The sequence below is a fragment of the Lontra canadensis genome, unplaced genomic scaffold (assembly GCF_010015895.1).
Source record: "Lontra canadensis isolate GAN:19392208 unplaced genomic scaffold, GSC_riverotter_1.0 scaffold54, whole genome shotgun sequence".
Lineage (NCBI taxonomy): Eukaryota > Metazoa > Chordata > Mammalia > Carnivora > Mustelidae > Lontra > Lontra canadensis.
Window position 1 is genome coordinate 5,216,781 of NW_022631048.1, and position 16,917 is coordinate 5,233,697.

General features: G+C 48.6%; 1 protein-coding gene across 1 annotated transcript in view; it reads left to right on the forward strand.

The window, feature by feature from the left end:
• VOPP1 (VOPP1 WW domain binding protein) overlaps positions 1 to 16,917 on the forward strand; it is a 108,354-nt gene that overhangs the window by 64,298 nt on the left and 27,139 nt on the right. The window contains exon 3 of the mRNA XM_032874985.1: positions 11,437 to 11,514. Coding sequence (XP_032730876.1) covers positions 11,437 to 11,514 — 78 coding nt within the window. The remainder of the gene's footprint in view (positions 1 to 11,436; positions 11,515 to 16,917) is intronic.

The following is a 16,917-nucleotide window of genomic DNA, read 5'->3' on the forward strand; positions in this document are numbered from 1 at the left end:
CAAATAGAATCGTGTTAGCAAAGTTTATGCTTATTTTATATTTTAATAAACACTGTGGGACTAACCTCCTGTATATTGCCATGATACAGTCAGCCAAGAGTATAGGAGACATCTGTTTCCAACCATCCTCACCAGCACTGGGTGCAATGTTGTGATCAGAGTACCCTTTGTACTCTGAGTTTGTGTTAGTTACTGTGCTATTCCATTTGAGGGAGTCTCCTTTCTACTGCATTGTCACTTCTGTGTAAGGCAAAACACTTACAGTGTGCCAGGAACCGTGATAGTCACCTGGGCAGTACCTAAAGGAATGAGGTAGGTAGCAATCTCAAGCTCAAGGTCCAGCGTGAAGGACAGATGCTATTAGCAGCGAACAGTAATGTTGCACGTGATAGAGCTGTATAAATGGAGATCCAGCAAAGGGGGGGATCACAGTGTGTGGGAGAGAATGAAGAGAAGGCATTAGCGAAGACTTCACAGGACTGACCTTTGAAGGGTGAGGAGCAGTTTCAGAGGCTATAGTGAAGGTGTAAGACATGGAAGTAGGAAGATGCATCAAATATTTGGGGAACTGCAATGCTAGGGTTTAGGGTGCCTGGCAAGTGTCGGGAGGTAAGATGGATAAAGAAGGTGAGGCTCGGGGTGTCTGGGTGGCTCAGTGGATAAAAGCCTCTGCCTTAGGCTCAGGTCATGATCTCAGGGTCCTGGGATCGAGTTCCGCATTGGGCTCTCTGCTCAGCGGGGAGCCTGCTTCCCCCCCTCTCTCTCTGCTTGCCTCTCTGCCTACCTGTCAAATAAGTAAATAAAATCTTAAAAAAAAAAAAAGGTGAGGCTCGTTGAGAAGGGTCTGAGTGGTTGAGACTTCCTTCCGCATGGTGCATCCATTGGCCTTCCAGAAAGCTGGCAGGACAGTTCAGGGGCGAGAGGTAGAGACTGAAGTGAGGAGTTTGTTGCTGCAGTTGGGGCAAAATATGGAAGGTCTGACTCCGTGAAGAATGAGCGAAAGAACACAGTGGTGGACTTAAATAATATTTCCCAGAAGATGTGGGGAAAAAGGACCCCGTTACTCAAGAGATTTCTAGTTGGGCAGACAGTGAGAGAGACCATGAAGAGAGCAGGTGTAGGGAGGAATTTAGTAGAAGAGGATGTCAGCTCTGTGCATGTTGAGTTCAAAGATCTTGCAGAACATCCCGGAAGCGTGGGCAGTGGAGGCTTTGTTTTTGCAGCTCAGGAGGAAGTCCGGAGATGGAGTAGAGAGTTAAGAGCTCTGAGCGTGTGAATAACAGTTAGCCAGCTCAAGTGAAAGTAAAGCGGAGAAAAGAAGCCAGGTGTCTGCCTGACTCTCACTTTCCTGCTTTCTGAGCTAATGAGTACTAGAATCTGTTTTCAAGATTTTATTGGCAAATGCATATAATTTCATTTTTATTTTCCATGCCTGTGTGTTTCAATAAGATGAAAGTTATTGTCAGATTTAAATTCTGTAAGATCATAGGAGAACTTCTGTTTTTCATTTTCCATATTAACTCATTATTCTGGCCGGAATTTTAGTTTCTCGATCTGAGAGCTAACCCAGTGGTACAGGGAATAAACCCTTTGTTTTTCAGGATAGACTTGAATAGATCTGATTTTAAATGATGAGCAATTTGCTGAGAGGAGAAACTTCTATCCCAGAAATGCAAGGTTAGGGTCTCCAAACTTGGAGTCAGCACAGGTCAGCAGTAGCTAAAGTCTCTTGGTCCATTATACCTCATCGTCTCAGCTCAACTCTGGGTGCACCTGCTCTGAGGAGGCAGTGATTCAAGGGCCAGAGGGCCAGGGAAGGAGCCCTTTTGTAACCCATTTAATCTGTTAACTTTAGAATTTATGGTAAGCATGGATAGTATTTTCTCCTATAGTAAAAGTAAAGGTAAAAATTCCCTAGGTAAATCCCAATGCCACCCTAAGTATAATCAGTTCTAATTTATCTAAGTTTGTGATGTTTTCTGTCTGCTTAGGAAGCAAGCTGAGATTTTAAAAGGGCAGATGGCAAAGTGGAGGCTTCACGAGAATCATCTAGAAGAGATTTTTAAAGGAATATTTTGTGATCGTTTACAACTAATTAGGGTTTGCCCCTCTAATGTCCTGTGAGGTTGGGCTAATTTGTTCAAATAGACCATAAGACTGGGAGATGTATGACTTGATAGTGGGCCTGAGGTTCATGGGGACGTTTAATAGCCTCTCACACAATAGCTCAACAATGAGACAGGGAATTCTCATCTAAATAAACAGGCCGGGGGCGCCTGGGTGGCTCAGTGGGTTAGGCCGCGCTGCCTTCGGCTCGGGTCATGGTCTCAGGGTCCTGGGATCGAGCCCCGCATCGGGCTCTCTGCTCAGCAGTGAGCCTGCTTCCTCCTCTCTCTCTGCCTGCCTCTCTGCCTGCTTGTGATCTCTGTCTGTCAAATAAATAAATAAATAAATAAATAAATAAATAAACAGGCCAGTTAGGTGGATTCGTAACTGGTGCAGGAGCTGTACTTACAAAATTATGATTAAGAAAATACCAACATGGAAGGAAGGTCTCCAATGGAGTTCACCACTTGCTCCATCCCCCGAACGTTACCACTGATTCCAGTGATAGCATGGAAGGCCTGCTGCAGCAGTCGTACTCACAGGGTGTAGGGAGAGGAGGTCTTGGATCCTTTCTTTCTTCTTTCCTTTCTAAATGAGTATGTAATTCCAATACTGCCTTTTTTTTTTTTTTAACATTTTATTTATTCGACAGAGAGAGGCACAGAGAGAGAGCACAAGCAGGGGGAGTGGAGAGGAAGAAGCAGGCTCCCGGCTAAGCAGGGAGCCCGATGCGGGGCTCCATCCCAGGACCCTGGGATCATGAACTAAGACAGATGCTTAACGACTGAGCCACCCAGGCGCCCCATAAAACTGCTTTCTTTCTGTCCAGGCAGTGAGATGATCTGATTGGCCAGTGTCGGGTTGGTACTGCACGGGGCTCGTGCTCCTGCTTCTGCGTGGTGCTCCGCTTTAGCGCACACCCCCGCCCACCCCCCACCATTCCATGAAGCTTGGCCACGAATCGCTTACTTAGCCCCGTGGGTTTCTTTTTTTTTCTGCGATTTTCATCATCCGGGCAGCCTGTTGGACTTTGGGAAGACCTCTGGTTCTAGATTTCAGCGTTAAGGTGTGGAAAGGGTCCGCTTCATGCTCAGGCCCAAGCCGCCGCCTCCACCCGACCTTCCTGTGGTCTTACCGGACGCAGCCTGTCACGTCGTCTGCTGCTCGGTGTTGCTGTCGGGAGGATCCCAGGGGGCTGGGTAGTGCCCGCCATTCCTGGGTCCCAAGAAGACTTGACTTGGAGTCTTCATTTAAATGACAGAAAACTCGGGGCGCCTGGGTGGCTCAGTGGGTTAAGCCTCTGCCTTCGGCTCAGGTCATGATCTCAGGGTCCTGGGATCGAGCCCCGCATCCGGCTCTCTGCTCAGTGGGGAGCCTGCTTCCCTTCCTCTCTCTCTGCCTGCCTCTGTGCCTACTTGTGATCTCTGTCTGTCAAATAAATAAATAAAATCTTAAAAAAATAATAAATGACAGAAAACTGGAAGGAATCGTGAATGCTTGGAGCGACAGAATGAGGTTCCAGGAGCTCCTGACTGGCTGAAATAATGGGCCGGGTTTCAGGCATTTAACTATAGATCACTATTAGATCCTGCATTTAGGCCCCATAGCCTGCAGCGCAGGGTGGGAAGACACAACTTACTGAGAAAAGACTGGACGTTTTAGTTGATGGATCGTCCTCATGTTCAGCTGTGTTACCTGGTTGCCAAAAATGTTAGCAGTGTCTGAGGCTGCAGGGAGTGTAAAAATGAGAGGGAATGGACGTTCTTCCAGAGGGTGGGAAATGGAGACTGTCTGAAAACTATACTGAATACTTCCTGGGCGGACAGAAGACTCGGGAAACCACAGGGATTCTTTCAGACACTGATAGGGCTACTCATTCTGTGACGGCACGGGAAGGCGGGGATAGGCCCAGTGAGGGCCGGTCTTGGATTCCGAATGAGGAGGAATGCCCTGTACCCGTGGAAGGCTGGTACCCAGGAGATCCTGCCGGAGGGAGCGGACAGCTCTGTGTGAGGAAGTGGGGAGTCCATCATGGGCTGTGGTCAGAGGCCACCGTCCTCGGTGCGAGTAAGGCATGGAGTTCTTTAAGCTCTAAGCAGGTGGGCCAAGGAGATACCCCAGAGGCATCAGGTATACTGAGGATCGAGCTGACCTCTGCTCTGTGCCCCCAGAGTTTTACTTACCTCTTGGAGTTCTCTCCAAACCTTGTGGGGCTGTGTTTAGTTTTTCCAAGGAGTCCAGTTTCTCGCAGGTTTTTGGGGGTCTCTGATGATGCTGAGTGTATTTCCTGATTCTGACTTGGTAAGTCTTCATGTACCTGCCATGTGGGAGCAAACAGAGGGTGATAAAAGCAGTAAGAAACAAGTCTAGATATCAAGATACATAAAGTATGTAATTTGGGAGACCACACCACCTGTCAAACTAAGAAACTTGGGATCGAACAAGGAAAATATGTTGTATTGGCAGAACTTAGAGGGAAGGGAATGGTTTGCTGAGACTTAATCCAGCAGGTAATGGAATAGATTGGCATTTTAAGTGACACAATGTTGATGGGAAGTTACTTAAAACTCTATAAAGTTTGTTTTTTTTTTATTTATTTGACACACAGAGACCACAAGTAGGCAGAGAGGCAAGCAGAGAGAGAGGAGGAAGCAGGCTCCCCGCTGAGCAGAGAGCCCAATGCGGGGCTCGATCCCAGGACCCTGTGATCATGACCTGAGCCGAAGGCAGAGGCTTTAACCCACTGAGCCACTCAGGCTCCCCAAGTTACTTAAAACTCTGAAGTTGTCATTTGTTAACCATGCCCTGTTCTCTATTGAACACTAAAAAAACTGACAGACCCCACACACTCCAGCTGTAGACCTCCACTCTGAGTACTTAACTCATATTTTAGTTGTTCTTCCAGGTGCTGAGATGATCTTCCATGAATCAGTTTAAATATCAGTGACCATTTGACGCCACATGAAAGAGTTGACGTATCGACATCTGGTCATTTTTCTTTACTACAAAGATTCCGTGACTTCGTTAACATGGGGTGTTCCCTGCTCCGTGAGATTCTGCTCTTGAGACTCAGACTCAACAGCTAAGGAAACGCGTGTCCGGCGGCCAGACCCCCTTCCCTCCTGGACAGTGCCGGGCGTGACGTGCGCTGACTTCGCAGACTCCTGAAACCCCCGAGGGCTCCATCCTGTTACCGTCGCATTTAATCACTGCTATGACACATTTCTAAGTCCAGTCTTAGGCTCCCTTTTACATTCTGTATCCTCAGGCTCTCAGCTCCTATCACTGGACAGGAGAGGCTGAGCAGTCTCATTCTCTCTCCGTAACGTGCTTACTTACAAACTCACACCCCCTCTCCGACCGCCTCAGAAATTATGTGTGGATCCTGGATACGGTGGAGGGGACCTGGCTCACAGGAAGCACTTCCAGCGACCCGGTGCCGCCGAAGTACATGCTGTTTGCGCATCTTTGAAGCAGTTGTGTGTGTTTTTGGAGTCCTGGACTTATAATTAGTTATGTTGAGGGGTGGATGTACTTAAGCAATGTTTGTTCCTTTCTACTGCGAGTCTGAAAGGTGACACACAGGGTAGAACAAGAAGGAAAATTCCACCTGCTGTCAACACCCTGATTTATTCTGCATCCCGCGCAGCGAAGGTAGTGGGCCTCGTTAGTCTTCAGCGGTCCTTGGGAACATCAGTGCCATTTCGGGCTTGGGCACTAGGAGCACTGGCCCTGATGTGTCAGATGATGGCTTTCTTAGCATGCTGGACCGCCTGCTAATGTTTCCTACTTTTAATTCAGCTCAGTGTGACACTTAACTTTCCTCTTATAATCACAGCTGTTTGGAACACCAACAGGTGTGTTCTGAGGCCTCCAATTTGCCAGCAGTTTCCCTGGGAAAAAAGTAGCAGGAAGAAAGAGGGTAAGAGTGTCGCCCCACGGGTAATTACATGCTCCTTCAAGAGGCTGGCACCCATCAGCGTCGACACTTGGAGCCAGTCCAGGACCGCAGATGAGCCACAAGTAGGTCTGCCGTGAAACAAGGGAGCATAAAGCTTGCTCTGTTTTGAGAAAAGAAAGCAGATAATCAGTTGACAACAAATATTTACTGCTAGCGTTCCAAATTGGGATCCTGAAAAGTAAGAGCTCGAGTACTTAGATGTTGACTCTTGCCAACAGGGAGTAATTTGAATTAGGAACTCGAAGTCCTTACACTTCCACCTTGATTCTCAGGCCAAGGGGAGTGTGTGTGTGTGTGTGTGTGTGTGTGTGTGTGTAGAGTTTGAGGCAAGAGGCTTATAGAAGTTCATGTCTTATGTGTTTTTTTCTAACCTGGGAAATAGGATGCTGCAGGGGCTTAGGGTTCAAAGTACCAAATGCTTGCTTGTAAGTATAGCTGGGGAGGGGAAGCATTTTTATCAAATTCAGCTCCTGGAAGATGATCCAGTCTCCAGATGTTTATCCCTTTACCTGCTTTCCTTTTTTATACCAAGTTTACGTTTACCAGAATTGGATGGACTCCCTGAGTACGGCTTCAGCTCTGAACCGTTCCTCGAGGCAGCTCTAGTTAGAGTTAGGGGCAGAGCCCAGAGGGAGGGACATGGGAAACATTGTGGTGGCAAAGGCAGTGGAGCAATGGAGAGATTAACAGTCTCATTGCTCCTACGCTGCAAATATGTGCCATCTCTGTTCTCCACCCACAACAGCCACCTCCTGTCCCCCTTCAGGGGGTGCTCGTAAGTAAGCACGTGGGCGGGGGCATCCCGACTTGAGAGGGCTTTCATGAGAGTTGCATTTTCTAGAATTTGATCACCGCAAGGCATCTTTCAGTAGAATTGGTATAAAAACGCAACAGCCATTTGACCAGTGTGGCACCCAGGCAGAAGTCATGGGGGACCTGAAACAGACCTTAGCCCAGCACCATTGACAGCAGGAAGTAAGCTTCTGGTTGGACCTGAATGCTGCCCTCAGCCTCCCAGGAGGATGAAAGAAGCTCATTTAGACACAACAGAAACCTGAGCTTGTCTACTCTCAGGGCTTACACAACAGAAGCTTTGGAGAAATACCCTTTTCTTGTGTGGCGACCAAGTACACACATATCTGTATGGTGTATATGTGAGCGAAAGAGAAGTTTCACAGAACAGTTCTTATATGTGACGCCCTCCGATTTTTTAAAATCAGTCTTTACCTTTATAAAACGGATATCACAACTTACGTGATTTCACGACCCACGAGTGGGTCACAGTAGTTGAAAAACACGGTTCTGATGTATAATATTGTGGGAGCATTGGTAGTCCTTTCCAAGTGAACATCATACTTTTACCTGATACCATATCTTACTGTATTATTTCTCTCTTTTATGATTAAGTGATAATTGTAGAGAGTTATTGACATAGGGTGGTATAGGCGTTTTGGGGGAATCTTTGTGGTGAATATATAATTCCAAATTAAAGCTAGAACCCCCACGGGCATTACTGAAGCGTGGTTGCTGAGTTTCTGTCTGTAGGCTCTGTCCCCCAGACCCGCTGCCATTTGCCTGAGGATTCAGTGCTTGGCTCACATTGTCTCTGTCTCCGTGGTCTTGCTGAATATCCTTCCTCTCCCTCCCGCTTCCTCAGGGCTGAATTTGCCCTCTGGGACTGGCTCACCACAGTAAACTTCACCTTCACCTTCTACATTTTCTCAGCCTCTTTTGCTAGTTCTCAGGCATCCCTTCACTGCCCTGCTTCTCTTTGTCCCTTCCAGTTGGTTCATTCACAGGAGCTAAATGGTTATGAAATCGGTGTCACTGAATATAGTTACCACACACCATCGCTGCGATGGCTTGGTCCATAGCAGCTTGTAGAGGAGGCAAACCAAGTGGGGACAAAGAAGTCGCCCTTTGGTGATGGAACACTCAGCATTACTCAAGAGGCAGTGTCTGTGCCAACACTTTCTCGAAATGCCAGTCAGGTCCATTCTTGGCTTTAGCAGATTGTGGACTGAAATGAGGCATAATATCCCGGATGCTTTGTTTCCTGAGCTTCTTTCAAAGCCGAAGCTAATAACACTTCACTTGTGTGTGGGTGCTCTGCGTGTTAAATGAGAGAGTGGCAAAGCCGGTAAAGCCAGACAGAAGCCCCTGCCACAGAGGAGTTTTCTTTCTAGGAGAGAAAGACAGTGGTAAAGACACCTGCCCTAGTGTCTAGGATGTAAGAAGTGCTCCTTACCTGTAACCTTTGTTCTAATTTGGATTCGTGTTCTATTGCTTCATAATAAATTACTGCAAAGTTAGCAGACTGAAACGATGTACATTTATTATCTTATAATTCCTGTAGATCATAAGTCTGGGCACAGCAGCCACTAGTGGGTCCTTTGCTCTGATTCTCACAAAGCTGAAATCAGGAGTTGGCCGGGCTGTGTCCTTATCTGTGGCTCGGGGTTCTTCTGCAAGTTCGTGCAGGTTGTTGGCAGAATTCTGCTCCTGTGGTTGTCAAGCTGAAGTCCCAGTTCCCTTGCTGGCCGGTTGGTGGTTGCACCCGGCTCCTGGAGACCACCCCCCATCTCCAGCACATGGCCTCTTACCACACAGCAGCTACTTCTTAAAGCCAGGGGGAGAGTCTTAGATTACATACCACCTTGTGGAATGTGTGCATGCGCGACACACACACACACAGACACACACACACACACACACACACACACACGGACACACGTATTGGTTACCCAAGACCATTGAGATTCTTGAGGAGGAGGGCACCAAGGAGTTGCTGGAGATAGTGCTGTGCACCAGATGGGCAGTGTGTGTTGCTTGAGTGGCACTGGGTCCTTGCTGGTCCAGCCCTGGGCCGGATCCCCTGCCCACCCCCCGCAGCCCCCTGAACCGGGCATTTAATTTCCTCTCATGTTCTGTGCTTAACTGTTCTTTTCCACATGCAGCCGCAGTGTCAGTGTGGCTAAGACTGGAGCCAGCACTCCTCCACCAGCACTGAGGACTCGTGCCAGCCCAGGTCGTTGCCAGGCTGTATTTCTGCGTGGTCTCCGCTCAGGTGTCCCCTTCTCAGTGAGTCATCCCGGAACACCCTGTTGGAATTTGTCTTACCTGCCACCCCCTCTCCCTTGCTTCCAGCCTGCCAGCTGCTACTTTATTTTTCACCAAAGTAGAACTTGCTGCCATCCAACACAGTTCATATTTTTCTTCTTGCTTATTTGTCTTTCTCTCCTAGAAAGGAAGCTCCTCCGTGGCAGGGACTTCTGTCTGGCTTCTCATTGCTCCACCCCCCCAGGGTCCAGCACAGACACAAGTTTCTAGTAGCACCTTGGTGGCTTTTTGATGGATGCATAGGTTGTAAGAACCGGCAGCGTTCTTTAAATTGTTTAATTCAAGTATAATTCATATACAGTGTTATCTTAGTTCCACGTGTGCAATATGATGATTCAACAATTCTGCACATTATCGGTGCTCATCGTGATAAGTGTACTTGAAATCTCCATCACCCGTCCCCCTTCCCTTCGCCTACCTCCCCTCTGATGACCACCAGTTTGTTCTCCATAGTTCAAAGTCCGTTTTTCGTTTGTCTCTTTTTTTCTTTGTTCAACCAGCAGCATTTTTTAAGCACACACTTTGGTGCTTTGCTATTTGTTGGTTGATTAAAGCAGGTTAAACAGATCATCTTCTGTCACCAACTTATGGGAGCATCTCGTGGCAATCGTAACGAGTTCTACCTGGTACGTACAAGTCCGTGTCGTGGGCTGTGGGAGGACTGGGTGGGAAAACATCTGTGTCCTGTGGAGAACGTGTGTGTGTGTGTATCTGGTTCTGCTGGTGGTGGTGGTTCAGCCGGAGTCACTCAGCTCAGTTGGTCCTTGAAATGATGGAGGATTTAGCGGCAGTCAGGGGCTGGGGAGCTAAAAAGACGCAAGCTCTGGGAGCCAACCAAGGACAAACAGCACCGGAGCTCAGGCTTACTGAGTTTCACTTAACTCCTAACTCACCATCTTAACTAGTCTTCACTTATATTTCCTAGGGAGCTATTTTCTACACATTTTTCTTCATTTAACAAGCCAGTTTGTACTGGACTTACCTACAAATTCAGTGTCCAGGATCCGGGATCAAACTGTGTATTTCTCCCAGCGATTTTCTTTTAAGAGAAGAAAACTGACAGGAATGTAGATCACAGCTCTATGACCATGTAAAGTGACTAAGAAACAGCCCACCTTGCTCCTTTTCCCCCACTCACGACCACTTGGACTCACGTCACTGGGGTGAAAGTTGCTCTGTAAATTCCAAAATGCAAACCAAGGGGCTTCAGCTTTCATGGTAGTCTCTCTTTTCCACAAAAAAGATTGGGGGGTGGAACAATAAAGGAAGCTAACTTGACACTTTAGAGTCCACACTGAGTCCTGAGGCCCCCTCCCGCCTCAGGCACCGGGGAGGGGACAGCCTCAGCAAGAGCAAGGACAGCCCCGTGAGCAGATTAGAGAAGGACGATGGCCGTAGAACTTACAGCGGTCATTTAAAGAGGTCCTGCCGGGGCGCCTGGGTGGCTTGGTGGGTTAGGCCTCTGCCTTCGGCTTGGGTCATGATCTCAGGGTCCTGGGATCGAGCCCTGCATCCGGCTCTCTGCTCAGTGGGGAGCCTGCTTCCCCCTCTCACTCTCTGCCTGCCTCTCTGTCTACTTGTGATCTCTGTCTGTCAAATAAATAAATAAAATCTTTAAAAAAAAATAAAAAAAAAATAAAAAAAATCTTTAAAAAAAAATAAAATCTTTAAAAAAAAATATTTATTTAAAAAAATTAAATAAAAAATCTTTAAAAAAAATAAATGGGTCCTGCCCCCCCCCCCCATTTTACTGGGAAACTGCAAAAACTCCGTTACGGGAAACTGAGGCTCACAGAGGTTGAATAACTTGTCAGAAGTCCCACAGCCATTAGGTGGCGAGACTAGGACTGACCCTCTGTGCCATCCGACTTCATAACTCAGGGGACTTGCCAGTGTGGGATGCCCCTCTCCTGCCCCTCATCATGGTGGGGGTTGGGCACTTAGCGGGACCTACAGAGCACAGACACAGGCCCGTGGCTGAGTTTTCTTCCAGTTGCAGAGCGGGTGGGTTTCCTGCGGGTCTTTGGTAACAGGCCTCACCAGAAGGTGGTCCAGCACATGGGGATGTGGAGGCAACACGGCACTTTGAACGATGCCGGTTGCGTCCGTCTCAGTACTTTTATGTCTGGGCGTCCAGACTGACAGCGGTCGGTTCCGTCCTTGGCCCTGAAATCGGCCTGGATCTCATGCCTGGTTCCGTTTGCCTTCCCAGCCGGACACTGAGCAGCCTCTGCCCCTCTCTCCTGCAGATGCCGCCCGTACGAGGACTGCTGTGGCTCCAGGTGCTGCGTGCGGGCCCTCTCCATCCAGAGACTCTGGTATTTTTGGTAGGTCTCAATTCTTCCTGGTCTCCAATGCTTTGCTGTCCCTCCCGCCTCCTGCCCCCCAGAGCCGCGGCCACACTCAGTATTACCACATCACCTTCCCCTGGGGTCTCGGTTGCGGGGACAGCCTCGGTCAAGAGAACAGGTATGTTCAGACCGGCTTCATGATGAGCTCTTCTGCTCCCAGTTTGCAGGAAGCTCGTTCCCATTTTCACAGGCTGTGGCTGGGAAAGAGGAGCCCATCTGTTGGAGGGTGGGCGGGCGGGATGGTAGTGTTGTCCCTTCAGCAGCCCCTGGTTTCTGAGATGGAGCTGAGGGTGATTAAAAGACTGAGAATTAGCAAATCTCGCTCTCAAGTCCCCGCTGCCTGAAAGCCATTCCCATTCATGCTGTGTCAGCTGAAGCTAACTTTCGGGACAGACAGCCTGCTGCCGGCCTTCCAGCTCTGCTGAGGGAAATCGGGAGTTGTGTGAAGTCTGAAGAATTCTACCTCGAGAGGGAACGAGGGGTACTGCTGACAGAGCATCCCGGAAGGCCAGAGGTGTGGTTTCCAGTAACACTGGGAGAGCCCATGCATTGCTGTCCTCGGGGGATGCCCGTCTGGGGGTATATCTGAAAATTTATTGGACACTCCAGATGAGATGCTGCTTCAGATCCCAGGGACGGCAGGGCCCGGGTGGGAGAGGATTTGCCTGAAGCCAGCAGGGCATTTCCTGCGCTCACCCTCCTCTGTTCCCCTGCGGTGGGGCTACCCTCCAGGCAGACTCCCAAAGCTTCTGGATGACTTTTGGATCTGACATCACTGGCTTCCAGAGACTTTAAGGCTTCTGCTGAGCATACTACAGTAGCCATTTGACATTTTTTGAGGTTTTCTCGTTCCCTTCTGACAACTTTTACCGATTTTTGATTAGGGAAAACACCTGTGAGTGGGGATTCCACATGTCACGTTGTCTTTGATAGAAGAGGCTGGTCTCCTGTCACTGTCACCGCCTCCTGGATGGGGGATCAGTCATTTGGGGGCTCAGCTCACCTGTCATATCTGACCCTACCCTGGCCTCCCTCGGGGCTGGCTTTGGCATCCCCTGTCTGGATGTCACCACTTCTGGCAAGCTCTCCTGAGCCAGGTGCCATGTTGGTGCCTAAAACTCTATAAATGAAGGTAAATGTTTTTTGGCTCAAGATTTTCTAACTGCAAGCATTTTGGGGTGCACTTTAAAGTGGAGTGGATTAGTACCACAGCACGGACAGGAGGACCAGTGAGTGGGGGGGCTTCCAGAGCTTGGCCTGGCTTCACACATACTGGCCCTCAGAATTTTTCCTCCATGGGGCCTTGTGTAGTACAACAAGACCAGACTGCCTGGGACAAGAATCCTGAAATAGCCAGCTTGCCTAAAGCACCAAGTGTTCCTAAAAATGAAAAAAACTTGTCAAAGTTTAGATATTATGTGATTTTTTTTTTTTTTTTTTTTAATTGAGAGTCCAGGGACGCCTGGGTGACTCAGTGGGTTAAGCCTCTGCCTTTCACTCAGGTCATGATCTCAGGTTCCTGGGATTGAGTCCTGCAATGGGCTCCCTGCTCAGCGGAGAGCCTTCTTCTCTCTCTCCCTCTGCCTGCTGCTCTGCTTACTTGGGCTCTCTCTCTCTCTCTCTCTCTCTCTGTGTCAAATAAATAAATAAAAGTCTTAAAACAAAACTGAGAGTCCAGGGGGCAACTGGGTGGCTCATTCAATTAAGCATCTGACTCTTGATTTCAGCTCAGGTCATGATCTCAGGGTCACAAGTTGGAACCCTGTGTTGGGCTCCGTGCTGGACATGGAGCCCGCTTAGGATCTTCTCTCTCCCCGCCTGGCATCCCCCCCCCCCCCCCCCCGTGCTCACTCTCTTGAAAAAAAAAAAAAAAGAGTTAAAAAATCGAGAGTCCAGGAAAAATATGAAGGCCTGGAAACTAGAGCATCTTCTGTTGGCTTTCCCAGGAAGCTTTACCTGAACCAGCAGTCAGGTGCCATTGAGCCCCTGGCCAGGGCCCCTTGTCAGAGTTGGGGCACATTAGTAAGATGGCATGTGGTGAGCTAGTGGGATCCCTACAAAGAGACATCTTGTGAGTGCCATCAAACAAGGAGTGACAGGGGCGCCTGGGTGGCTCAGTGGGTTAAAGCCTCTGCCTTCGGCTCAGGTCATGATCCCAGGGTCCTGGGATCGAGCCCCACGTCCAGCTCTCTGCTCAGCGGGGAGCCTGCTTCCCCCTCTCTCTCTCTGCCTGACTCTGCCTACCTGTGATCTCTGTCTGTCAAATAAATAAATAAAACCTTAAAAAAAAAAAAAAAGGAGTGACTGATGACAGATGTGGCCAAGTTATTAGTGTTGAGATTCTGACCACATGTTCTAAAATGGGGATATAGCCAGAAAATACCTTGAGGCATAATTTTGAGGCGCCCCAGCTGAAGTCAGAGGATGCCTGGGTTCTTCCTACTCAATGCATTTCTTCTTAGGGGTTTACGGGTCTGGTATGCACCAGGCCCCCCTGGAGAGGTACTTACAGTAGGCTCCTAAAAGAGACAGATGTCTTAATAGGTAATTATATGTGGAGAGTTTTATTATTTTTTTAACAGATTTATTTTTATTTTTACTTTTATTTTTTTTAAGATTTTATTTTATTTGACAGAGAGAGATCACAAGTAGGCAGAGAGGCAGGCAGAGAGAGAGGGGGAAGCCAGCTTCCTGCTGAGCAGAGAGCCTGATGTGGGACTTGATCTCAGGACCCTGAGATCATGACCTGAGCCGAAGGTAGAGGCTTAACCCACTGAGCCACCCAGGTGCCCCAGATTTTTTATTTATTAGAGAGAGAAAGAGCATGGCAGCAGGGAGCAGAGGCAGAGGGAGAAGCAGACTTCCTGCTGAGCAGGGAGCCCGATGCAGGGCTCCATCCCAGGACCCCAAGATCACGACCTGAGCCAAAGGCAGATGCTTAACCAACTGAGCCCTCCAGGCACCCACGGACATGGAGAGTCTTAAACCAGTGTTTAAATCAGAGTGTCTGATGCCAGAAAAATGGGGAAAAGCTGACAAATCTTCTGACCGGGTCTCATTGAGGGTGTTCTGTGCAGAGGGGCCAGCACACTGATAGGGCAGAGACATAAGAAGAGCCGATGTGGTGAAAGTGGCAGGAAACTCATGTGGGGCGCAGGTGTTTGGGGGAGAGGGATAGGGGATGGGAGTACAGAGCTGGACATGGAGGGAAGCAAGGGCTGCTCTCCAACCCGGGTCCCACCTTGTTTTCGAAGAAGTCTGTCTACTTACCATAGGACGAAGCTTTTGGAGGAAAATGCTTTCAAACCTCCATGCCAGTTCTAAAATATCAAGTAATGTTTAACCAACACTGTTTGAATGAGATTATTCGGATTAGAACAACTAGACCGAGAGCACCCTTGCTTCAGCTGGGAAGCTTGCTGGGAAGGAGGCAAACCAGACAGGGTTCTGCCCATGAGCCCTGCTGCTGGGGGCTCCCACTCCTGCAGAGTTGTCCTGGGAGAGAACCAAGTGCTGGGGGGAGGGCAGAAAGGGTTTGGGAAAAACAAATGGGACTGAACAAACCAGCTTACTTTTGATAATAGAAAAGGCAGGAACTTCCTCTCTTAATCCCTGGAAAGCTCCCCAGACCTGCTCAGCAGTCAGTCCTGAGTACTTCAGAGAACGGCCCTTCTAACTGTACCACTCCTTTTCCCTAACCGAGGTCCTGCTTTCTTTCTTTCCTTGTTCCTATATGCTCATTTCCCTGTTCCTTATCAGTTTCTCTCTTAAAATGAGTTCTTTCAGACTAACATTTCAGTGAGGAATGATGTTGATGATTGATACCGAAGCCTGCCATTGTTTCCTGCCGTGTGACTTTGTTCTGTCCCTGCCTCGTACTTGCCAGCAGTCTGAAGTAGGAGGAGCACTATCGTTCTTACTCGGCTGAGAGAAGAAGAATTCCCTTTGACAGTGTAAACCATGTTTCAGCTTATCTCAGGGAAGAGACCCATAGCTCAGACGCCTTGTGTATTTTCCAATCCGGGGAGCCCGGTCTGTCGGGAGTGAGTGGTAGTGTTACTTGAAAAGGCAAACCCTTACATACAGTCGGCCCCTCTCTCTGCTTTCTATTTCTGCTCAGATACTTACAGTTGGCCCTGCTGGTGAATGTAAGATTATAACTGAGTCCACCCGAGGGAAATTAGCTTTAAGAGCTGCAACAGTTCCCCTGTATTCCAACGCCCCAGCGCTGAGATGCCAGGCCCCGGCACGGTGGGGGTTCTTGAGCTCCCCGGGAGCTCCCCAGGACGGGGGCCCACAGCCATCCCCTGGGGCCGCTTGCTTACCCAGCTTCCTGCTGGAGCACAGGAGCCGTTCTCTCCACCTGGAACATGCCTTCCCTCCTCTGCAGCTTGCCGCTTGCTTTCCGTCCTTCAGAACTCAGCCCAGATGTTGAAGGGAAGCACGTTTTTCTGATTGCCTCACTCTAACACATACCTTTGTTTAAAACCGCTTCCTTCACTGACTTGTACACTTAAAAATGGTGACAATGGTCAGTTTTACATTATGTGTATCTTACTATGTACACACGCACACCCCCCCACCCCATGACTGCACCGTCACTTTTCTTTCTTAGCACTGACCAGAGCTATAAATCACTGATTTTGTAAGTTTGCTGTTTGCTCTTCCCTCCTCGACCAGAATTCAGGTTTAATGGGTGGGGAGGGACCTCACCGTACTCTCTCTAACGCACAAGAGCAGAGCAGCTGCTTAAAAATTGTTGAAGGTGTAATGAATTAGGAGACAGGTCAGAAAGCCACAATTTCGGCCCTTTCCTGAATCATTTCCTGTCTGGTGCCTCTGATCTTTCTTCCTATTCCACATTCCAATGTTGTCTAGTAAATCCTGATTGACTGACGGACTTGCACTTAACATCGTCTTAAGAATCTTAAATTCTTTATCATCTGCTTTTTTCTTCAATTTCATTTCTGTGTGGTCAGGTGCCTTTAACCATGATGCAGCTGGCTCTGCTGCATGTTCATCTTTCACAGGGTGATAAGCTGCCCACATAGTGTGGGTATATTGGGTGAGGTTCTGGAAGGTTCCCTGAGTCCCATAATACTGTCAGGTCAGAGAGAGGCAAGATTTTCCCAGCTATGTCTGTGCAGGACAGACAGGGTGGCTCTTCTCAGTATGACCTCCCCTGTTTCTAGAAAGACAAGGTACAGTGCAAATGTGAGGTGGGAAGAAGCTATTTATCCATTTGTCAGTCAGTTATCAAATGCCAGCAATGTGACAGACCCTGAGAATTCTTAGATCTGAGTCGGACAAAGGTCCTGCCATTAAACCAGTCAGACTTTAAGGTCACGGTAGGAGAATGTCAGCCAGACTTAAGAGATT